At 45.5% G+C, this 25,249-nt stretch overlaps 2 protein-coding genes across 3 annotated transcripts; one reads left to right on the forward strand and one right to left on the reverse strand.

The window, feature by feature from the left end:
- The first annotated feature begins 2 nt into the window (after positions 1-2).
- Tm2d2 (TM2 domain containing 2) lies at positions 3-5,744 on the forward strand. Its single transcript, XM_034520152.2, has 4 exons — positions 3-537; positions 980-1,067; positions 2,715-2,830; positions 5,060-5,744. Exons 1-4 carry the CDS (start codon positions 314-316, stop codon positions 5,271-5,273), a joined length of 642 nt encoding a protein of 213 aa, XP_034376043.1. The 5' UTR covers positions 3-313; the 3' UTR covers positions 5,274-5,744.
- Htra4 (HtrA serine peptidase 4) lies at positions 5,405-25,179 on the reverse strand. 2 transcript variants are annotated; one of them, XM_034520584.2, is made up of 9 exons: positions 24,480-25,179; positions 24,018-24,117; positions 23,062-23,266; positions 19,630-19,824; positions 19,140-19,172; positions 17,068-17,182; positions 16,652-16,709; positions 16,194-16,289; positions 5,405-8,213 (listed from the first exon to the last, which is right to left on the reverse strand). In XM_034520584.2, the coding sequence occupies exons 1-9, from the start codon at positions 24,964-24,966 to the stop codon at positions 8,048-8,050; spliced, it is 1,455 nt and encodes a 484-aa protein (XP_034376475.1). In that variant the 5' UTR covers positions 24,967-25,179; the 3' UTR covers positions 5,405-8,047. The 2 variants fall into 2 exon arrangements, with proteins under 2 accessions (XP_034376475.1, XP_076770036.1); XM_076913921.1 differs by lacking the exon at positions 19,140-19,172.
- Between the last annotated feature and the right edge of the window lie 70 nt (positions 25,180-25,249).

A 25,249-nucleotide genomic window follows, 5' to 3' on the forward strand; every position in this document is an offset into this window, starting at 1 on the left:
CGCGCAGCCGGTACAAGAGCAGGTAGGAGGGGCTGGAGGGCGTGGCTGAGGGAAGCTCCACCCTCCCTCCACCGCCGCCTCTCCGCCGCAGAGTAAAGGGTCTACTGGAGGGCGGAGCGAAGCCAGGCCCCACCCTTCCTCTGCTGCTTATGATTGGTCACCGCGGCGGGCGGAGCATCGAGCTGCGCACGGGTTGGCTGTGTAGCGGAGGGTTGCGTGCCGACGTAGAGAGGCCTGACAGCGCGGGGCTCTGGTCGGCCGCGGCGGCCTGGCTTTGTTTTTAGGCCAGGTCTCTAGGACCGGCCCCGGGAAGATGGTGCTGGGCGGCTGTCCTGTGAGTTACCTATTGCTGTGCGGCCAGGCGGCCTTGCTGTTGGGGAACCTGCTGCTGCTGCACTGTGTCTCTCGGAGCCACTCGTTTAATGCGACGGCGGAACTGGATCTCACACCCTCAGGCGCCGCTCAGCTGGAGGGTCCCGCGGCCTCGAGCTGGGAATACAACGACCCCCAGTCCCCAGTCATCCTTTGCTCTTACCTGTAAGCTGCCGGGACGTAGGGGAGGACCTAGCGGGGATCGGGCCAGGGATACGTGGTGGTTGTGAGAGCGGAAGGCTGTTTCCACCTAGGGGAGGTGATTCTGAGATTGGTGCCTTTCGATTGCCCTGCCTCAGAAAGCCCTGTGTGTTAGTGGTAGATACTGGGAAGGAGTAGTGTAGGCTGTAAAACCCTTTCACTTCCTGTACCCTTTCTCCTGCCTTGGTTACAGGATGAGTTCAAGACCAGCCACCCAGCCTGGGTAATTTGTCTCAAATTTAAAAAAAATAAAAGACTGGAGATGTAGCTCAATGGTAGATAGCACCTCTAGCGTCTACAGTTCCCAGTACAGAAGGAGGGGCAAGTATAAGGAAGGAACATGGGATTGTGTGCAGCCACATAGCAATCGGCAAAAGGCATTGATGATGGTCTTACTGATTTGCAGACCCGACGAGTTTGTAGATTGTGATGCCCCAGTGGATCACGTTGGAAATGCAACTGCCTCCCAGGAGCTTGGTTATGGTTGTCTCAAGGTGAGGTTTTTGTTTGTTGTACAGGCACCTTCATGGGAAGCACGGCTGGGTGCTGTTACAGAAGAGCATAAAGGCATACAAAGAGACTTTTTTATAGAACTTGATCCGAAACATGGCCAAGGTTTTAATGGCTGAATAACAAACACATTTGCTTTCCTCAGGGAACCAGTAATGCCCAAGCCTGCCAAGTGCAAAGACCAACCTGTATTGGTTCCTTTGGCTGTTGAAACTAACAAATTAAAGCCAAAACATCAACTGTACTTTCAAAGCAAGCCTTTTCTTAAAAGAGCAACAACAACAAAAGGCCATGCACTTTGTAAAGCTGGTGGTGAATTAGGCTTTCTTGGTTACACACTCATTTGGAGCAAGTTCCTCATGCATGTGACAAGTAGGTTGCACCATGTCTGTGGAAAGTAGCCAGACTCTGTCAGTTATGATTTTGTTTGAGAATAAAGCATTCCAGAAAAGTGTTTGATAGCAGTGGCCTCTCAGCCTAATGAGTTATTATTTAAGGTTATTAGTATAACCTTAAAGTGAGTGTACCTAACTTGGTCTCAAGAAATCCAGTGAAGTTTGGTTTGGTTTGGTTTGAGTTTTGTTGTGCTGGTGGGGGGTTTGTTTATTTGTTTGTTTGTTTGTTTGTATGTGAAAAGGTCTCACTATAGCCCAAGTTAGCCTTAAAGCCATGATCCCCCTGCTTGAGCCTTCTAGTGCTAGGATATAGGTTTGCATCACTGGGCCCAGCTCAGACTTAAGGAATTCATGTACCACTTTTGCACTGTGGACTCAACACTGTTATAATGCAGGGTTGAGTTGTGAGAAGACATCGTTTTGCTACCTCAGACACAAAGGAATAAACTTTGTAATACCACAACCAAGGGGACAGCTCTTAACTGTGTGTAAAGAGTTATTTTAAATACACTGAGATTTTGTTCTATTGGTAATTGGTAAACGTCTGACTAGCATTACATTGAGAAAACTTAGTTGTGACTATTTTAATTAAAAGCTGAATGTATCCTGTCACAAGATTCAAACTGTCCCTCAGCCAGCAGTCCTCAAGGACTGGTAGCACTCAGGGGCTGTGAGAAGTGAACACCGTTGTTCTCCAGTCTCACTGCGAGGAGCACAGGGAAACATAGGAAAGCAATATTGTGGTATGAGGGAGACTGTGTGGCTCTGCTTCCTCTGTTGGAATTGACTTAAGGAAAAGGGTAAAATTTTGATTCTAAACATTTTTACTGGAGCTAACCTTATACAGGTAGACTGTGCAAAACCTGTCCTCGACCAGATGATAGTCTGGATTATTCTCTGATCTTACTCATTTACAGTAAATATGCACCAGCGGTTTTGAAGCTGGCTGACATGTCAGTTCCCATTCCAAAACTGCTGCATTAGGTGCCTGTTAATGCAAGACACTCAAGCCATTGTCTCTGCGGCTTGTTTCTGTTTTGCTATGTACTGAAGAAGCCAATGGAGAAGCAGGTTTACCTGAGGCAGTATCCACTTAGGATGGACGAGTGAATCACTTGAAATATCTCTGCATTCCATGCTTTTGACGACTTTACCCAGTCTTGCTAGAATTTGTACAGAGCTGAAGCAGCTTCTGTCGGTGAACATGAATGTATGTTTCTGTTACTATCTCCACAGTTTGGAGGTCAGGCCTACAGTGATGTGGAACACACTGCGGTCCAGTGCCGAGCCCTGGACGGGATTGAATGTGCCAGCCCCAGGACCTTCCTACGAAAAAATAAGCCTTGTATAAAGTAAGCCTTGCTTTGTCCTTGTACCGAGTGTGTGGTGTGGTGCTGGGATTTGAACCCAATGCACGTGCTAAGCAAAGACTCTGAGGATGAGCTACCCCTCAGCTCAAACCAAGGGTTAGTTTGAAATGGATAATGGGTACTTGGCTAGAGGTACCAGCTAGTGTGACTTTTTCTTTGAAGTATTAAAGACTGCATGTGCTTCCTCCTCTGGGTGGTCCGCTGACTGAGGCAGTGTGATTGCAACAACTAGGAGGAGAAGTTGTGGGCTCAGAGTCTTTCGGTCTGCCCCTCATCTGCGGCTCGCAGGCACTGGGCCTAATGAGGTAGCTTCAAAACTCCCAACCGGCAAGCATCCTGTGAAAATCACCTGACCCTACAGAAATGTGGTATAAATTCTACCAAAAGATGCAGAATCAACTTAGACTGCTAGTGAATGAGAGGCGTCCGGGCGATACGTAGTGACAACCCCAGCTGCAGCTACGTGTTTTCACAGAGACATGAAAGACATAAAAGGGATCTAGGATCAGCAGACACAGGGGCAAACCCTCTCTACCACCATCTCTTCTGCAGTGATCCAGTCCAGCTCTGCAAAACACTCTATTGGGTTTTATTTATTTATTTTAACATATGTGTATTGCAAGTAGGTTTGTGCACGTTGACTGCAGGGCCTGCAGGTCAGTGCAGGGTGGCTGATCCAGGTGGTTGTGAGCCACCTGGTATCCTTGCTGGTAATCAAACCTGGCTCCTCTGCAAGAGAGCACCAAAAGTGCTTGTAACCACCGAGCCATCTATCTAGGCCCCTTTTTTATTCTTAAAAGTCCCTTCACACCTTAGCAAGTATGTTTCTGAGACCCTAGACCAGTAGTTCTCAACCTATGGATCATGATCTTGGGGGGGGGGGGGGTGTCACATATCAAATGTCCTGTATATCAGATACTTACAGTTCATAACAGTAGCAAAAGTACAGTTATAAAATAGCAACAAAAGTAATTTTATGGTTGGGGGGGTGTTACCACAACATGAGGAACTATATTAATGGGTCAATGGATTAGGAAGTGTTGAGGTTTGGTCTTTTACTATGTATTGTAATGCTAAATACTGCCCCCTTCCCCAGGCTTGGTTGCTCCCAGAGAATCCACAAATACAATGTGACCTTGCTCCTTAATTTAAAACTGTTGGTTAAATAAAGATGCCAACAGCCAGTGGCTGGGCAGAAGAGACACAGGCAGGGTCTGGGGTTCCCAGACTTGGGGTCGGAGGAGAACCATGAAGAGAGAGAAGATGGATAGAGTAGAAGACGCCATTGGGTAAGAATCTTGAAATCATGGCCGCGAGGGCTAGCCAATTGGAGCTATGAGCAGCCCAGACAGAACATGGCAAATCATGTTGTGGAGGGGTTGGCAGGAAACTAGACAGAAAAGCATACAGGGTAGATATCTGCCCAGCTCTAGTGCTGTTTAAGGCTTACTATAAATAATAAAAACTGTGTGTCTTCTATCCAGGAACTGAATGATCAAAGGTGGAGTAGAAGCCCCCGATTGAGATTAAATATTTTCCACAACAGGAAGGTCTAGACCAACTAGAGATAGGGAGGTGCGTGCATGAGTATAATATACTATATTTAACCTTTTTTGTTAGTTTGTTTTATGTTTCTGCCTGGGGAAAGATCTGCTCATCCCAAGACTAGAAATTTCTAGTGTTATCAAAGGACCTAGTCAGGAGCATGTTTTTAATTCACAAAGTATTGTCCTGAGCCATCTGGTGCTAGTCTCCTGGGGTAGACTACTCCTTTTCCTTAAGCATGCCAGGGTCAAGTGTCAGGCCACTGAGGCCCACACTTAAAGCTGCTGAAATTATTCAAGTTGCCAGTCCTAAATTGATTATCTGTCCTGCCTTGGCTTTTCTGCAAATACCTCAGCAAAGTTGTGGCTTGGACCTACCCTATACTCCTGTCTTCTAACCATCATGTTCTTCTCAGGCCTCCCAGCAGGGAAATAGCCATGCCTCCTCTCTAGGACCCATGAATGCAATAAGCCATTTGTTTGGCCTCTTTACCCCTGAGGCTCTTTTGTGTCTCACCCCCACCCCCACAGCCAGACCTGAGTGAATGCATTAAGAAAGAACCCATCCATGATATGAGGCCTTTGCACCACAGCCAGCCATTGCTGCACTTCCATTGTGTTACAGTCAATTTTCATATGACAAGAACATCTCCCTCCCTTTCTCCAGGTACACTGGACACTACTTCATAACCACACTTCTCTACTCCTTCTTCCTGGGATGCTTTGGAGTCGACCGCTTCTGTCTGGGACACACTGGAACAGCAGTTGGGAAGCTGCTAACACTTGGAGGACTGGGGATCTGGTGGTTCGTAGATCTTATTCTGCTCATCACTGGGGGGCTGATGCCTAGTGATGGCAGCAACTGGTGCACTGTCTACTAAACCCTGCTACTATCTGTGCTGGCAAGGAAAGCGAGTTCTTGGCTGCCAAGATAATTACTACAAGCTCTGAATTCTCTGAACATCACCGTCCTCTCTAGGAGGAAGGACCGACCGAGTTTTTCACCCCCAAATCTTAACCTTACAAACCAGAATGACAGCAGTATTGTATTGTGGGAGTCTAGTGGTCCCTTCCACCCATACAAAATCTCAAAGATAGTGACTTCTATCCAGAGATCATTGTCAGTGATGTCTCTGTGTGGCTGGATCTTCAGTCATTTGGAGCAGGGGAACCCAACAGGATAAACCAAGTGAGTGTTTATCCATTTACAGCCGTTCGTGACCCTAAATTTCCATGCACAGATCAAAAGCTACGCCAATGAGAAGTCTTCAGGCAATGTAGAAATGACTGTGGATTTTAATACACACCAAAATTCTGACCATTTAAATTGCAGAATAAAGTTTTAAAACCTAGCCTGCTGTGTGAATATTTTCAGTAGAGAATGAAACTCAAAAAGTGTTTTTGCTGAAGGGTAAGCATTTAAAATGAAACAGTTAGGGTTTGAATATGAGATGTTCCATCACTCCCACAGTCCCAGGTATTGGGGCCTTGATTGCCAGCTGGTGGGCTTTTAGAACGTGAGTGGATCCTGAGGACTGATCTGATCAATGGATTATGGTACTTTTATTGGAAGATGATAAAGACTAAGAAGTAAAGCCTCGATGGAGGAAGTAAGTTACTGGGAAATGGGATCACCTTGAGGCTACAACTTTCGCTAGCTCTTCCTGTCCCCTTTGAGATGAAAAGTCTAATCCACCACACACTTACACCATGATGTTCTGCCCAAGCCATGGAGCCAACCAACCACAGACTGAGCCCTCTAAACCTGTGGCCAAAATAGAGCCTGCCTCCTCAAACCATCTCTCTGTCAGGTACCTGGTCATAACAGTATGTGTCTAATACAACTACCCTATTGAACCCGACTGGACTGTTGTAATGTTCTAGAGATGGTAATTTCTTCTTTCCAATTATGTTTTGAAAGCCAACAATGGTAGACATGTATGAGTTAACAGAGTTGTCCTACCTAAGAGTATTTTCCAGCTTATGGACCCCACATTTTAGAGGCTGATTCAGAAAAAAAACTTTATAAGCTATCGTTATAATTTTATTAATCCCAGCACTCAGGAGGCAGACGCAGGTAGATGTCTTGTGAGTTTGAAGCTTCCTGGTCTACATAGTCAGACAACATCTTCAAAAAAAGATGATTTTACACAAGTAACTATAATACTTCACAATTAAAATGAGTAACCCCAACCATGGCTTTGGAAAGAAAACTAAGAAAAATGTATGCCTACTTAAAAGATACTATTAGGATCAGATCAGCATGTTTTAGGGGAGTGAGGAGAAAACACGTTCTTTCTTTACAGGCATGACAGGAAAGGGTTTTGTAGTGTTACAGTCGAAGAAAAGGAAATGTTCTGAAGTATTGGTGGCTTTGAAATCTAAAAGGAAAAGAACTGTTAAGTATAACATAAAGGGTAAGTGACCAAGAGGCCTGTCCTTCAGTTAGCCACAGATTCTAGAGACAGGGTGGACCTACTCCACGTTCATCCCACAGTAACTGACAGGAAGACCTGGAAACACAGCATGTAGAACCCTTCTTAAAAGTCTCTCCCTCAGCATCCCAGGTTAATATTACTGTTCTCACATCATTAGAGATGACAACTGTAAACACTTTGAAAAACCACAATAACCTCAACCCTGGCTACAATAACAATTGAAAGTCTCAATCCATAATTTCTATATGCTTAGGCAATCTTTTTAGATTAATCGTGAAGAAACTATACCTCCTTGGAAATACAAACCTCAAGCTTTCCGTAGGCTTTAAGAAGATACAGGGATACCATATTTAAAAAAAAAAAAAAAAAATCTGGAAGGCTCAATGTTAAAGCCTTGCCTAATATGCACTGGTCCCTAGTTTGATCCCCAGCACCCTCTCAAGTCTGGAAGACAGTAAACTAAAATTAATATCTTATCTAAAATAAACTACTTAACCCATTAGCAGGCCCTACCACAGTTTACTATGTAAAATCTCCAAGTGTTCGTAAGCTTCATTAAAAGAAAGAACCTAAGTAAAAAGTCTGTAAATGGTTCGAAAAATTATTTTAATAGAAAACATTCTCAGAAACATTAGAGGTCCATATTGTTTCTACCACTAAAATGATAATACTCCTGTGTGGTAGTCTGATGTCATCAGTTCCAATCTGTCTTACACTTGATGGCCTTTCTATCCACAAACCCTGGCCCAAAGTGGACATATCCTGGGAAATTCAGTATACAAAGGGGTATTATTTAAAATGTGACTGCTTCTTTACTCCAGATTCAGGTTCTTAATATTTGGTAGATAATTTGTACATGTGTGTGACATATCAGTTTGTGGCTATATAGAAGATAATTAAAGTATCCTGTCAAGATTTACTTAGGAATTGCCTGTTTTCCAGACCTTACTGTCTTTAAATTTTATCGGATCACCAGAGCTGGTTCCACTTTAGTTAGGAAGGTTTTTTGCAGCAGAAGAGAGAGAGAGAGAAAGAGAGAGAGAGAGAGAGAGAGAGAGAGAGAGAGAGAGAGAGTGTGTGTGTGTGTGTGCAAATGTACTTCTGCATTTAAAGCATCCATTTTTCTTGATAGCCAGAAGACCCCGTCATCTCTGGCACTTCGATAGAAACCAGGTAATATAACTGGTTTCGCCAGCCAGTTTCTCAAAGTAAGATACTTAATTGATTATTTCAGGTGTGACTGTCAGAAACAAGGTTTGACTTCCTCGAAGCACAATGATGGAGAGAAAGTCATTGTCCTTAACAGCTTCGATGACATCAGTTGTGGTGGTGACAGGTTGCCCGTTAATGCTGACAATTACATCATGGTCTCTCAACCCCGAGCTGAGAAAGAAAAAAAAAAAAAGTTGATGAAGCCAGGAGTGGTGATGCACACCTTTAATCCCAGCATTTGGGAGGCAGAGGCAGGTGAATCTCTTGAGTTCAAGGTTAGCTTGGTCTACAGAGTGAGCTCCAGGACAGCCAGGGCTACACTACAAAAAAGAAGAGATGGGTTCCTTCTGGTCTGGGCCAGAGCACTGAGCAGATCTTGGGTGGCAGCTCTGCCCCCAACCTCCAAGAACCCAGAGGAAGCAGGGATCCCAGGTGCTCTAACTCAGGCAGTATCTTAGGTAAGCAGACAGCAGGGCCCGCCCTAAACAGGGAGTAACTGGGAACCAAAAGGACCCAGCAAGTCACTCCCGGCCTGGAACACTGGTTCCTTCCAGTCTGGGCCAGAGCACTGAGCAGATCTTGGGTGGCAGCTCTGTTCCCAACCTCCAAGAACCCAGAGGAAGCAGGGATCCCAGGCGTTCTAACTTGGACAGTGTCTTAGAAACTAGTTCTCAGATCTGAGGCCTGGATCAGACCTCTGCCAGGTCTGCTGTTGTGTGGACCCCAGATTCCACCTGAGACATACTGGAAGGTCCACTCAACCCAGAGCCACAGAGGAACAACTGAACTCAGAGCGTCAGACAACATATCCTGAGATATTCTAGAGGAGACACTGCACCCAGAACAGCAGACACCTAGCTGGACTACTACCTTGGAGGCACCATATCCTGAGGCATCCTAGAGGTACCACTGTAATCAGTGCAGCTGGAAAAGATCACAGAGACATCTGGACCCCTAGGAGATCAGACACAAGCTAGATAACTGGAAAGACAGGCTTCAGTCAGAGACAGCAAGTACAGGCAGCACTAGAGTTAACCAGATGGCAAAAGGCAAGAGCAAGAACGTAAGCAACAGAAACCAAAGTTACATGGCATTATCAGAACCCAGCTCCCCCATCAGAGCAAGCCCTGAACACCCCATCACACCAGAAAAGCAGGAATCAGAATTAAAATCACTTCTCATGATGATGATAGAGGGCTTTAAGAAAGACATAAATAACACTCTCAAAGAACTTAAGGAGAGCACTGGTAGACAGACAGAAACCCTTAAAGAGGAAACACAAAAATCCCTTAAGGAATTTCAAGAAAATGCAACCAAACGGGAAAAGGAATTAAACAGAACCATGCAGGATCTAAAAATGGAAGTAGAAACAATAAAGAAATCACAAAGGGACAATACCCTGGAGATAGAAAACCTAAAAAAAAGATCAGGAGTCATAGACACAAGTATCACCAACAGAATACAAGAGATGGAAGAATCTCATGTGCAGAAGATACCATGGAAAACATTGACACAACTGTCAAAGAAAATACAAAATGCAAAAAGCTACTAACCCAAAATATACAAGAAATCCAAGACACAATGAGAAGGCCAAACCTAAGAATAATAGGTATAGATGAGGGGGAAGACACCCAACTTAAAGGACCAGTAAATATCCTCAACAAAATTATAGAGGAAAACTTCCCTAACCTAAAGAAAGAGATGTCCATAAATATACAAAAAGCCTACAGAACTCCAAATAGTTTAGACCAGAAAAGAAATACTTCCCACCATATAATAGTCAAAACATCAAATGTACAAAACAAAGGAAAAATACTAAAAGCAGTAAGGGAAAAAGGCAAAGTAACATATAAAGGCAGACCTATAAGAATTACACCAGACTTCTCACCAGAGACCATAAAAGCCAGAAGATCCTGGACCCTAAGAAAACACAAATGCCAGCCCAGACTACTATACCCAGCAAAACTCTCAATCATTATTGATGGAGAAACCAAAATATTCCATGACAAATCCAAATTTACACAGTATCTCAACACAAATCCAGCACTTCAAAGAATAATTGGTGGAAAACTCCAACACAAGGAGGGAAACTACAACCTAGAAAAAGCAAGAAAGTAATCTTCCAAAAACCCCAAAAGAAGATAGTTACACAAACATATCTCCACGGATGTTAGCCCAAAAGCTTGGATTAGCGAAGACTCAACCCACAGACCACATGAAGCTCATGAAGAAGGAAGACCAAGAGGGGATGCCTCAGTTCTACTTAGAACGAGAAATAAAAATGCTCAAGGGAGCAAATAGGGAAACAAAACATGGAACAGAAACTGAAGGAGGGACCATCAGGAAACCATTCCACCTGGGTATTCACCCCATGTACAACCACCTAAGCTAAACACTGTTGTGGATGGCTGGAAGTGCATAATGTGAGGAACATGATATAGCTGTCTCCTTAGAGGTCTGCCAAAGACTAACACACTCAGAGGACGATGCTCACAGTTAACCACTGATATGATCAGGAGTTTCCCAATGGAGAACTTAGTGAGAGGACTGAAGGAGCAGAAAGGGTTATTGACCCCAGGTGGAAAGCAACAATACCAAACAACCAGAGCCCCCCAGGGTCTAAACCACCAGCCTGGGAACACATAGGGAGGGACCCAAGACTCCAGAGGTACATGTAGGGGAGGATGGCCTTGTCAGACATAGGTGGGAGAGGAGTTTCTTGGTCCCATAAAGAAAATGAACACACGGGGGGGGGGGGATGTGAAGGCACGGAGGGGATAGTGAGGGGGGGTAGGTGCGGTCACTGCCTCATAGAAGCATGAGGAGGGGGGTGGGATAGGAGGTTTCTGGGTGGTGGGAGGAAGTAGGCTAAGGGGATAAAATCTGAAACGTAAATACTACAACCAATTTTAACAAGCGAAAAAAAAAAGTCGTCAGAACCAACATCTTTAAAAAAAAATGTCAGCCCCCTGGGGGTGGGAAATTTTTTTTTTCTTGATACTAAAACTTGTTCTGAGAATTGTATATTGCATAATACACAGCCTTGGTGTATCTACTCATCAAGCATACTGAGCAAACCTGCCCAAACCTCCGATGTCCTGGAATTCCATCTGGATTCAGTGAAGACACAGCATCAGAGGCTTATCAACTTACTCTTCCCCTCTCAACGCCCTTAATCAGCTTGAAGAAGTTAAAGAAGAGTCAGCGCCCCTATTTCCTGAGCTTGGGGACTAATGTGGTTAATAATGGTCTGTCTTTCTAGGGACAAGTAGTGGTTTTGTTGGAACAGGGGGGATTAGCTAGGACTTATTGCATAGCCATAACCTATTGGTAGAAATCTGTATAATTATTATCAAGATGAAGTTATATAATTTCTTAAATGGTACAAAATTTACTTTGATTTCAAATTTAAGGTTTTCATTGGTATGAGCCTCTTATTAATATAAAAATGAGATGAGTATTGATACTCTCATGGGCATTGTGCCTGTATAACACATTTAGGAATACAAGGCCTAGACCCAGCCCTTTTTTAACTGATTTGGGACGGTTAACCTATGAGTTAAGGGACTATAGCAAATTCATGGTTTTGAGTTTATTGTTAGGGTGTTTTCCATATTTTATTTAGAAATAGCTGAGAGGAGTGAACAGACAACAATCCAGGTTACCTTACATGGATAGTTGGTTTTCAAAACATCAGAAGTCCATAGAACTGACGCTACAAATATTTATATATTAATGTTCATTTTGATTAGAGACCTGTCTGCTCCTGACAGCTTCCTGTCTTGGATTCTAAGAAGAAATTGAGCATCCTTGGAGATACTCCAGTTGTGCAGTGACAGCCACTAGGCAAGAATTGCCTCTCTCCATCTACAGACAAATTACTGTCCAGAAAAGGACACACATGCAGAATAGTCGACTGATTATATCTGCCTAGACAGAGTAATCAGCCCTTAATAATCCTGCATCACTAAGGTCTGTCAAATGATTCTGGGCCAGAAGGCTGAAGAGTTGATGCTCCAACGTCCGGTAGTATAGGGGCTTTTCAGGTGTTCAGCGGTCTCTATAAATTGGCTAAGTTTTAGAAGCTATGCTTAGTGCTTCCCATAACTTCAGTTAACTCAGTCATTCTGGATTTCTGATGGGGTTGAAGACCTATAGTCTCATAATCAATCCTGGCTATTTACTTTGAGAGAAAAGATCTGAGTAGATGGTTTTCAGCTGACATTCATTCTAAAGCCAAAAAGCCAGGATCAAAAGTAAGTGTTTTAGTTAGAAGAGATGACAGAGGTTCTGGTTAGTCAACAGAATGATGGACTGGGTATTAGGACTATCTTGTACCTCACTGGTACAATTAGGAGTAAGTATGCTCTAACTGTATTTTGAGAGAAAAGTTCTACTTTAACAGGAAGAATGATATGTAGGAGGAGCTAAGTGGGAAGGAGTACTGAGAGGAAGAGATGGAACAAGGAGAGAAGATGAAGAAGAGGAGAAGCTAGATGATGAGAGAGAGAAAGAGAGAGGGGGCATGGAGGCAGATGTTCACATGTCTCCACCAGTCAAAGATAGTTTTTATATCTAGGTTGGGTATTGGGTTACGCTTCTGATTGGGCATTATCAAACTTATAAATCCTTTGATTAACATTTAAAAAAATCGTATAAAAGCAAAAAGGAAAGGGGGGACATGGGACAGGGGTGTTCTAGGGAGGGGAAATGGGGAAAGGGAATGGCATCTTAAATGTAAATAAAATATAAAATAAAAAAAAAAGAAGAGATGAGGAAAGCATAAGAAGAGTTCTACTCAGTTCCACTTGGAGTCTGTCTGTCTGTCTGTCTGATTCTTCCCCACCCCCACACTGCCCTACTATTTTGCTGACCATTGGACATATAAACCAAGAAGACAGGACCAGCCTGGACCCTTCTAGCTGCAAGGGCAGTTGGGGAATGAGCTGTGAAGCCAGCTGGAGGACAATGAGCCTGTGTTTCCAATAATATTACTGTCCAAAGGAAGCTGAGTCCTCCCATGCATTGTATTTTACTTGGAATGGATACTTTAACATCTAATTTCTCCTCATCCCTGGCCAGCGCTATCCTCCAACATGACTAGGCTCACCAGCAATAGTGCCAAGCCCAGTGTTTTCCCCAGGAAGTTGTGTTCTGATGAGTCTGATGGGACAGCCTATCCCATAGTTTCTGCAACTGCACTGTGATGAGCTGCTGTGTGTCCCAGATGTTATGGTCCCAGAAAAGCAAAAGCCACTCAAGCTTCCAAGTCCAGATGTTTACAGCTGTGACTCAAGGCTATAGTTCTATTCAGCTTCCAACCCATTGACCTTGCATAGAATATTCATTCTAGATCAGTGGTTCTCAACTGTCCTAATGCTGCAACCCTTTAATATAGTTCCTGGTGTTGTGGTAACACCAACCATAAAATTATTTTGGTTGCTACTTCATAACTGTAATTTTGCTAGTTGTGAGTCATAATGTAAATATCTGTGTTTTCCAATAGTCTTAGGAGACCCTATGAAAGGTCGTTTGCCGCATCTTCTTGTCAGAGTGCATATCTCTTGACCTCAGCGTAACTCAGCACAGCTGCTTTCCCGGAAAAACAAGGACTGTGTCATAAGACTCCTCAAACAACTCTGTAAAAACACTTTGGTGCCTGGGATATAATAAATGTTCCCTAAGTGCCAGCTGCTGTTACCGTAATTATTAGTGGTTATTAAATATAAATGGATGAAAACCAGCAAGGGTGGATGTCAGGCTGTTGGAGGATTACAGCAGTAATTCTCACTTCAACATGCCTGTAACCTACCTGGGAATTCCTGTTAAATACGAAGACTCCTAGAGATGTAGTCTAGTGCTAAGACAATCGTTTAGCGCACAGAGGGCCTGGATTTGAACCCCAGGAAGCAAGAAAGACTTAAGGGAAGATGGGGAGAGAGGGAGGGAAGAAAGAGCGGAGGAAGCAAGGCAGGAGATGGGAGGAAGGAAGATTTATCTGCCACAGCACACACACCTAACCCCAGCACTTGGGAAGTGGAAACAGGAGAATCCAGACCTCAAGACCAGCACTGAGACAGACAGAGAGGGGAGTCAGGAGGAGACAGCAATTCAGGGAGGGCTCCAGCCTGCCTTTCTGACTGGCCACTGCCACAGAAAATTGAGAACAACTTACGGAGCCGAACCCTCTGGCTTTGGATCAAAAGTTAAAATAAGGAGTTAGAGAAGGCGCAGGGCAGGGTAAGGATCCAGAGTCTAGAAAATCGTGTGGCATGTCATATTTACAAGCGGGAGACCTGACACTTAGCTATGCTAACCTGCCTGGCACCAATGATTTCTTCCAGGTCTATAAGAGTCGCCAATTGTTAAACAGGTCTCTGAACTCTTGAAAACCAGTGAGCAGTGACGAAGAAAGGGTAGGGCCCAGAAGAATAGCATTTGCAGAACAAGCTGCCTCTCCCTGATAGTAAACACTCCAAAGCGAAGCTGAGAACAGCTGCTAAACCTTCCACAGGGCTGTGCCAGATGATGATCTAGTGACACAGGTGTAAGCCACAGCAGTTTACAGTGCCGTTCACACCTCAAACGAAAGGGTGTTTGAGAAGACCTACTCTGCACTAAGACTTCGAACACGCTGAATTCTTCCCATTCTTACTGACTGAAAATGACTGAACTGTTCCAATTATTTAGTTATGTGTCATTAGTTACTAGTTGTCAATAACTGGATGACGGGGACATGACTATAATTCTAGCACTCATGAGACAGAAGTAAGAGGATTACCAGTTTCAGGCTAACTTGGGCTACACAGTGAGGCTATATCTCAAAAATTAAAAGTAAAGATCCGAGAAAGTCTCAAAGAGAAAAATTCTTCTTATATAAGCATGGGGTCAGTTTGGGTCCCCAGCACACATATTTAAAAAAAAAAAAAAAAAAAAGTTGGATGTAATGGCACATGCCTGAAATCCCAGCCCTGGGGAGGCAAAGACAGGCTGATCCCTAGCACTCTGGGGAGAGTCAGTAGAGCCTAATTGATGAGCTTGAGGTTCAGTGAGAAACCCTGCTTCAAATATAAGGAAGGGAGTGATGGAAGAAGGCACTCTGTATCTATCTCTGCCACACACACTCACACATACACACATGCATACACACACACCACATACACACATATACACACGACACATACACACATATACACACACCACACACATGCATATACACATATGCACACATACGTGCATACACACACACACCACATACACATGCACACACACCACACACACATATATACATACCACATACATACATACACATGCATACACACACATGCACACACCACATGCACACGCATACACACGCATACATACACACACACACACCACATACACACATACACATGCACATATGCACACATACACATGCATATACACACACATGAAAACATATGCCAAATATATAATTAATACATGTCATTATAACATGTATTAATTAACATAAAAGTTAATTATTAAGTAATAGTACTAATATTGAAGGAGTGTGTTTAGGGGCTAGTGTACAGCTTAGCTTACTTGGAAAAGGGGAGAGGGGTTTAATTTGGCAATTCCTAGCAAAATTAACTTTAACTTAGGCTATGACCCTGAGCCCCCCTCAACACTGTTCAATACAGATGCAATACAAGCTGCATGAATCACTTTAAATTTGGAGTAGCCACCTTTTCTTAAAAAAAAAAAAAAAATCAGATAAAATTATCTTTAACAGTACATTTGATTTAATGCAATACATATAACATTTTGTCAATTTTAACACAAAAAAATACTTGGAAATGTTGAAAAAATATTTTGCACTTTCCAATAAGCCTTTGAAATCCACATAGTACATGCCCAATCTGTCAATGTGCTCTGATTCAATGCAATAATTAACATAACATGTTCTTCTGAGAATGAATGTCTGGAGTTTTCATTTTCTCAATTTAAATCACATAAAATTTTAAGTTGAGTTACTGAGTCCCACTGGCCAGCTTTCAGGAGTTCTGTGTACAGTGCGTATAGGTCATGAGCAAGACACTGGTACTCACGTCTAACTGCTCAGAGCTTAGCATGGTGCATGCCTAGAAACAACACAGGAGGCTGGGCAAGGGCCAGGTCTTCACTTACCTTGCAGCAGCCGATCCTTGAATCACTTCATATACAAAAACTCCAGAACTCACATCAGGGAAATCTGGATCTTGCCTCTTCATTTCCTGAAGGAGGCTGGGAACAGCACGAAGGTTTAGCAAACACAGCGTCCCCCTGAGGCCTGAAAAAAGATTTCCCCTAGGAGGCACAGAGCCTATCTCTTCCCCATCTGTTTAGCTAGAGACTGGCAGGCACTCAAGCAAACCCCATCCAGCCAATCGCAAGCCATCCCTGCTGTATACTCTCCCCGGGTCCTGTAGGCCAAGGCTTTGCATCTCTGTACAACCAGAATGAAAGACTCTGGTACAGGCAAAGGGAGACACAGCCCCGCAACAAACAGAATCTGTGGTCACAAGGGTCCCCAAATGCTTTTGTTTTCTTGGTGAGACTGCCAAGTGATGGCTTGTTCCTCTGAGACGTAGTTATCTAATGCTTACTTTAAAGTGAGGGGCAGCATTCGAAGACCCAGGTATTTCTTCTGCAAAGGAGCCTTTCCTGGAAAAGGAAAGCATGAGGTGTAACTCACAACAAAACTCGTTTCCATTTGGCATAGCTTAAGACACCATCTAGGTCCCAGAATCTCTTGTTAGTACATCCGGTCTTGAACACCATCTGCTTCAGAGCATGTGATGTGGTCAACAGACGTATCTCCAGCCAATGGGTTCATTTCTGAGCTGTACAACACAAGCATTTCTGTGTATGTCTCAGATTGAGTTTTGTGCTTAGTCCCCCAGTATGGTCACCCAACCCCTGTTACAGATCTGAGAGCCAGTAACTCGACACTATAAAGAAGCCATGCTCTAAACAAGTGGGAGTGTGCATGAAAAGGGCCGAAGCCTCCCACCTCCCTCACCTTTCAACTGGCGCTCATGATAGTCTGCCAGGAACTGTCTGATCCGATCTGAGGGGATCGCAAAAGAGATGCCTGCAGTCACCTTCAGAGTGTTTATACCAATCACATCACCATCCTAGGAAGAAGAAACTTGGTATTGCATCACAGTCCCCTAACTGAGCCATTCAACATAGGGACAAGCAGAGGAGAGTAGGGTCAAAATGGGGGGGGGTGTGCTGCAAAAGGAAACCCACTCTTCATTAGGGACAAGCAGATGTCCTTTTCCAGGGCAGTTAGGGTGACCAAGGAAGGGAGTGGTACTTTATAGATACAAAAGTTACACTTTCTTCATGTTCAAAAAGTCAATGGAGCAGTTTTGTTGGGAATAAGCAAAAGAAATGCATTCTAAGTTATACTATTTCATTTTCAAACTCCATTTAATTCTAGGGAGAAACTAAATTCAAGGTCCTGGGCCCTAGAGGAGCTGGGAGTTCCCAATAGCTGAACTATTTCTGTTGTAAGGAACCGCTTATCTGAGTCCAGACATCTCAGGGACAACTTGTAAGGAGACAGTTGTCAGAGTCCAGACATCTCAAGGACAACTTCTCCATCTTGCTAGCAGGGTCAAACTAAGTTCATGTTCCCAGACCCAGGAACCAACTGGTAACCTCATGATGGAAACTCCCTTGCTCAACCCTTGTCAAGATATGATTGAATGGTGCTACAGCCCCACCCAGATCCCCCTTTCTTTATGGTTTCATCCTTTAAATGTGCTCTGCAATGTCTCTTCAAGGTCATAGTTCAGCTCCCAAGTCTGTTCTGTGACCCTGATCAATCAGTAGCAGCTTGACTACAATACATTTTTTGTCCTCTGCATTGACCTGATGTTTGAGTTATTTTTATAGATTTATGTTGGATTTAAGTGGATCCCATGACAGTTTTCATCTCTGGCTCATTATTATTGCAGTAAATTACATTAGTTTTTAAAAGGTGAGCTACAGTTTACATTTTGATACAAATGAGAACATAAGATACCAAAGTAACACCCTCCCCCCCACCCCAGAATCCCAGCACTTGATAGGTACAGGCAAGAATATTAGGAGTTAATTCAGGGCCATCCTCAGCTACATAATGAGTTCCAAGCCAAATAGGGCTCTGTCTCAAAAAAAAAAAAATAGAAAAAATATTTCCAGTCATATTAAAATACAGATGTCAACTGTCATATTAAAATGCAGATGTCAACTTAGAAATTCTGGAGTGTGGCCTGAAATTCTATATCTCAGGCATGCTCTATGAACTTATTGGGAAGATGGGCACAGACAGACAGACACGCGCGCGCGCGCACACACACACACACACACACACACACACACACACACACACGTATATAGGGCAGAACAAGACTCACTCTGTAGGCAATGCTGTGACCCAGTGCCAGAGTGCTTGCCCAGCATGTGCAAGGTCCTAGGTTCCATCCTAAGACTCTTGGGGGACGGGGTTATGTTTGAAAAGGAAGTAAAGGCTCAAGGATTTTTCGGAACCCCAAGGCGGAGTAGCATACTCATTTCTCTCCATGTTAGTGCATCACCAGTAGGGGCAGTGGTTAAATTAACAGTAAAACACACAGCAGAACCATGGATTCTGGTTCTGGCTTTTCTGTCATCTGTGAGCAGGCTGAAGACTAAAATTTCAGAATTATATAATCAGTGTGTGGTGATGAGGAATAGTTCATATGGGAAAGCAAGGGTTTCTCAAGGATGTACACAACATAGCAGAGTTGGCCCTCTGGTTGTAGCCTGAGATTAAGCTCCTGGATAAGTATCCAACGGCAACAGAAAGCACCTAAAAGATGAAAACTCTGACGTAAGCCGCAGCCAGGTCCCTGGTGCTCTTGGCGGGATGAAATCACATACCAACGGGATAAACCCATCATGGGCTCTAAAATTTCCCCTAACCATTTACTAAAGACCCCAAAATAAAAGACATTATTCCTTAATCTCTCTAGAGACTGTCACCCAAGTCTACATTGCGGATGTTAAAACATGTTTAAAGTTAGAAAGAAATACGAAGCAGCAAGGAAAACAGCCACTTACCAGGTTCACCAGTGGACCCCCAGAATTTCCATGCTAAAGGCAAGTTGACAAAGCCATCAGTTAGCAAATTGATACATTCCTCCACTCATTTATATATAGTTCCTAATGAGTTTTACCAGAGCAGCCTGCTTCTCCAAAGCAGGTAAAAACATGCCCCTTACCTTCCTAATCCTAAAGCTGGGGTGGGTACAGGGTAAAGCAAAAGGACCCCACACTGTACCAGCAGTGACCTCTGTAACAAGCCCTGGGTATGGTGCTGGTTATATCAAACACTCAGCTCTAGCAACAGGGCATCCAACCACACCTTAGGGTTGACTTCTAAGAGTCCAAAAAAAAAAAAAAAAAAAAAAAACAAAAAAAAAAACAAAAAAAAAAAAAAAAAAAAAAAAAAAAAACAAACCAAGGGAAAGAGAGATCACTCTAAAGCTTTCTTCTTACTACATCTTGGCAGTATCTTCTGGGCTGTGAACAGACTCCCAGAGTGACTTACATTAATGATGGCATCCGTCTGGATATAGTCTATGTCTGAATCCTTCAGTCCCAGCTCTCTGCCGCCTCTCTGTGTGGTGCTGACGATCCCTGCAGTCACAGTGTTCTGCAGAGAAAATGGGCTGCCCAAAGCTACCACAAACTCTCCAGCCCGGAGGTCAGAGGATCTTCCCAGCAGCAGAACCGGAAGCTCAGTCTGCACATGCCCATGAGGAGCAGAAAAGAGGAAAATGGCAATGTAAGAATACAGTCAACCAATATCTGCTGATGGTGACACTGACCTGAACCAACACACACACACACACACACACACACACACACACACACACACACACACACACACAGGTCTTTGCCTTCCTTCTTCCTCAGATAGATTCAGGTCCCATCAAACCCTCTCTTAAATTAAGATAATCAAGATCATCTCTAAGATTGGAATTTGTACTTCTAGCTGCTTGGGAGATGGCTTAGAACAGTGGCTCGAAACCTGTGGGTCACAACCCACACAGGAGTTGTGTATCAGATATCTTACATATTAGACATTTATATTACAATTTATAAGCATAGTAAAGTTACAGTTTTGAAGTAGCAATGAAATGATTTTGTGGTTGGGGATCATCACAGCACAAGGAACTATATTAAAGGGTTGCAGCATTAGGAATGTTGAGAACCACTGGTTTACAGGTTAAGAGCATGTATTACTCTTCCAGAGAATCCATGTTTGGTTCCCTATACCTCTATTGGGCAGTTCACAACTACCTCTAACTCCAGCTCCAGGGGATACAAGTTCGTCTTCAGGCCCCCATGGGCACTTACACTCGCACAAACACATACACATAATTAAAAATAAAATAAAATTTAAAACTGAAGTTGTGTAGAAACTATTACAAGTGATCGTGAAATGGCTGGCATGAGACGTTCACTTAGTCCCATCTCTGCTCAAACATTTCTTGTCCAAGTCACAAACAAGATGGAGATGACCCAGAATAGCACTTCTCAAACTGGACCGTGTTCACCAAACTCTTAGGGGCTTATCAGAATGCAGGCTCTGGTAGATCTGGGTGTGTCTGGGATCCAGGGTTTCTAACGCACCCCCAGGTGCAGACCATGTGTCTACAGCAGCAAGAAGCTCAAAATGTTCTTAGCAGGATTGAGTACATTGCAAATGACTTACCCAAACGGTACATCTGTTGAAGAAGAAATCATAGGAGGGAAAACAGGGGAGTGAGGAGTGGGGTTGCTAGACAATTAATAGAGATTATTGAGGACATACTGATGGGTAACAGAAAACAAAACAAACACAGCTCTGAGACTGAGTTGCAGAGCTTTAAAGCGGCTGGATACTTTTCTGAAGAGAATGCCCAGGTGCCCCCCACATCAGCACCCAGCATTTTCCTCGTCTGCTTTAGCACCTTGGTAGAGTATCCCAGGTCTTTCTGTAAGGCTTCCATATCCTGGAACTCTTGGAGGGTTTGGGTTCTACTTTTCCTCCTCAACCTTCGAGGTCCCTTGGCCAGGGCTCCTCCCATGAGGCACCCAGTTTGGGTTTCCTGTTTGCTGTGGCTGAACACCTGGCTCCAGACTTCTCATTCCTGCTGTCTGGTGGCAGTGGCAGGTCAGAAAGACTGGAGTTGTGCTGGGTGGACCCCGGGACCTGACTACACTTATAAGACCCCCATGGATGGGCCTGGAATCAAGCCAGGGGTCGCAAGTACTGAACATGTACAGATCTCCCCAGTTCCACCAGGGCAGGAGATCTGTGGCAAGGTGGCTATAGACCTGTAGACCTCAGCTACTGGCCTAAGGAGGCCTCAAGACCTTGAAGCCTGAGAGCTAGGGAGGAGCCAGAGTGGAAAGCAACTTGGAGAGGATCTCCTCTGGGTCTTTAGCTGCCCACCCAGCTACCTCGAAGGTTGAGGAGGAAAAGTAGAACCCAAACCCTCCAAGAGTTCCAGGATATGGAAGCCTTACAGAAAGACCTGGGATACTCTACCAAGGTGCTAAAGCAGTCGAGGAAAATGCTGGGGTGCTGATGTGGGGGGCACCTGGGCATTCTCTTCAGAAAAGTATCCAGCCGCTTTAAAGCTCTGCAACTCAGTCTCAGAGCTGTGTGAACTGTAGCCCCTGCTGCAGAGGTGAGCAGAGGAAACTGATGAGAGAGAGAGAGAGAGAGAGAGAGAGAGAGAGAGAGAGAGAGAGAGAGAGAGAACCTTCAGGAGAGGTGGCACAGAGACCCTGGTACAGGCCCACATGAGAAAGTACATGAATATCAAGAATGGAGAGAGAGGAAACCTGGAGAATTTGTCCCTGCAGTTCAAGGATCCCTCCCTGCAACAGGTCAGCTCCATCACACAGCAGTGGTGGCTGGAAGAGGATGTGGTCCAACCCGACTCTGTAACCCATGCCAGAAGGACAAACAATCAAGCATTGTTCCCAAAGGAAGAAGTAGGAGGCTACAGGGTCTCCTTTCCTCTAAACCAGTGGTTCTCCGCCTTCCTAATGCTGCAACACTTTTAATCCAGTTCCTTATGTTGTGGTGAGACCCCCAACCATAAATTATTTTCGTTACTACTTCATAACCTTAATTTTGCTACAGTTACAAATCATGATGTAAATATCTGATTGATATGGAGAATATCTAATATGTAACCAACCCTTTTGAGGTTGTTTGACCAAAAGGAGTCATGACCTACAGTTTGAGAACCACTGCTGTATACAGAGTCCTGTTGGTAACCCAAGCTAGAGGAGCCCTGATTTTACAATGCTGTATCCCTACCGTATCCCTTTTCATGAGGATGAGCTTTTCCTTCCATCTCTGTCCTCACTCTGGGCTCGCCTATACATTCCAACTAAGTCACTTGTCCTGCCTAGGGATGGGGGCCAGAGGAAAGTGGGAGAAGCTATGGGAGGAGAACCCGGGGACTGTACCACTGCAGCTTTGGGAATTAAGTCCTTCATTTACTGAGGAGAGACTGGAATCACAACAGGTAGGGGCAGAAGTGAAGAGGGAGGTGTTTGAGGGAATGTGAGGATCAGTAATACTCTAGATTTTAATCTCCACATCACTCATCAAGGAGGAGCAGGAGGAGGAGCAGGAGGAGGAGCAGGAGGAGGAGGAGGAGGAGCAGGAGCAGGAGCAGGAGCAGGAGCAGGAGCAGGAGCAGGAGCAGGAGCAGGAGCAGGAGCAGGAGCAGGAGCAGGAGCAGGAGCAGGAGCAGGAGCAGGAGCAGGAGCAGGAGCAGGAGCAGGAGCAGGAGCAGGAGCAGGAGCAGGAGCAGGAGCAGGAGCAGGAGCTGCCTGGGATACTGGGGATGGAGTGCAGGCATACACCCTACATACAAAGAAAAGTCGTGGTGAAGAAGTACAAAAGAATTCCAGCAAATGAGCTGTGAAATCCCCAAATGAGAACGCTGACTCAGCTCTCTCAGGTACTCACATTGGGCTCAATCTTAATCAGTGCAAGGTCCAGTTTATGGTCGATGTCTTTGACAGTGGCTTCATACTGGGCCCCGCTCTGGAGCTCGACCTGGATCTTCTGCTGGTTCGTGAGGACGTGGGCATTGGTGACAATCAGCCCATCCTCAGACACTATGAACCCGGAGCCGCTGGACGAAGGGATTTCCTGGTTCGTGAGAGGTGATCTGTTCCGGAAGAAGACAGTAGTGTGAGCAGAGGGGCAGGAAAATCGGGGAATTCAGCCTTTGTTTGTGAGTCACAGGAAGCCTCACATTTATCAGACATATTTCCAGGAGTTTTCTCGTGCATTTACTCTTGCCTTATCCACTTCCATGTTCTTTGTGAGCCGCCTGAAGCTCGCCCTGGCCATCTTTTCTGAACACAGCTGAGATCTGGGTCCAGGATGCTGCTTCCTCCTTCAGCTCCGCGTCGGAACCTGTGTGTCTGTCTGCTGCAAACAGGCCAAACCTGGTGCTAACCCTGTCTTCCCACTACTGCCATAGTGTCAGAATCTAGCTCTTAGCTTTCACTACCAACTGGCGTTGTGACACAGAGCAAACTAATTTTGCTCTCGATCTGGGGGTTTCCTTGCATGCAAGCGATGGCTAAGGCTAAACAAGACCTCCAAACGCCCACTACTAGCTCCTACAATCAGCCTTTAGTTGTGCTTGTGGGATACCGGGAAGAAAGAAACACCAGCCACCAATATGCGCTGCAGTAACTTCAATTTAGAAACCAGGATCCTTGCGCTTGACTCTCAGCTCTTTAGCGAAATAACTCTTAGCAATTCAGGTCTCTTGCACGCTTCACGGAGTCTCCTGCCCACCTACATCCCAGCCAACTCTTTGAACCTGGGTTTCCTCTCACAACGGGTCTTAAAGGTCAGAAAATGCGCAACCATCAGGTGAACTAGTTGGCCCTAGGTGTGACCTTTACCTGCGGAACAGCTGCAAGTGAACCACAGATGGCGCCACCTTCTCCACTACTGCGGCGATAAAGTTGTACTTTCTCCGGAGCCGCCCTGCTCTTGTGGTCCCTGTGAATAAATGGTCCATGACGAGTGCGTCCCTGGAGGCAGGTGTCACATCTCAAAATTCCCCAGCATCTCCCCCGTCCCTCTTTCTCTGCAGGCTCTCCAGACTAGGAGATGAAAGGACCCGCCCTGTCCTACCAGAGGGAAGAAAAAGAGAAAGGTAACCCCCACCCCCGTGGCAACCAGTAAAGAGACCACATTAAGCAGGCAAGAACACCAGAAACAACTACAACAGGTTGAATCCCTGGAGCTGGCGAAGGAGGGACAACTGAGTTCTTGAGCGAGCGAACTCAGAGCAGTTACTTCATCTTCTTGGGGGTGGGGGGTGGTTAGAGGTGTCGGAGATTCGCCCGCGCCCCGCTTACCCGCATCCCCGCAGGCGCCCTTCTGCACCGGCACGGCCGGGAGCGCGCCCCGCTGGCGAGCCGCTCGGTTCTCCTTGCGGAGCGCGCACAGGCTGGGGTAAGTGCGCCCGTCGCTGCCGCACACCGCCGCGCCCTCCGCACCCTCCACGCAGCCGCAGGTGCCCAGCCACGCTCTCCCCCAGGGCTCCCTGGAGAACGGGGCGCCGCAGCGCAGCCCCGGGACGCACGGCCGGCCCCGCGCCCCGCCACACTCCTGGCCCTCGGCCGCGGCGCACACTCGGCAGCAGCCGCAGCGATCCGGCACCGGCAACAAGCCGGCCGAGCAGGTAGGCAGGGGAGGGCAGCGCGTGGGATCGCAGGCATCCGGGCAGGGCGGCGAGACTCTGGACCTCCTGGCCTCGGCCCACCGAACAGGCACGGCCGGCAGCAGCAGCAGCCACAGCAGAAGAAACTGTGCTCGCACAGCCCACAACCGCTGGGAGCTCATCTTGCTCCCTGACCTCGATTCTACTTTGCCAGTTCACCCTGAGCTCACAACAGAACTAAAATGAGCAACGCTTTTTCCCCTAGCTTGGATGCTGCCTCTGCCAGCCTCCAGACTTTATAAAGGACAGGGTCTGGCTCACTTCTAAACACACACACACACACACCCATATATCACCCACCACCCATGTCATCCCAGGACAAGGGCCGCCGTCCACCCCTAAGCCATGAAGGGAGGGTCTACTCTAAAACCAGTCATGGGGCAAGGGAGAAACGTGACCACCCAC

Source organism: Arvicanthis niloticus, chromosome 16, assembly GCF_011762505.2.
Source record: "Arvicanthis niloticus isolate mArvNil1 chromosome 16, mArvNil1.pat.X, whole genome shotgun sequence".
Taxonomy (NCBI): Eukaryota; Metazoa; Chordata; class Mammalia; order Rodentia; family Muridae; genus Arvicanthis; species Arvicanthis niloticus.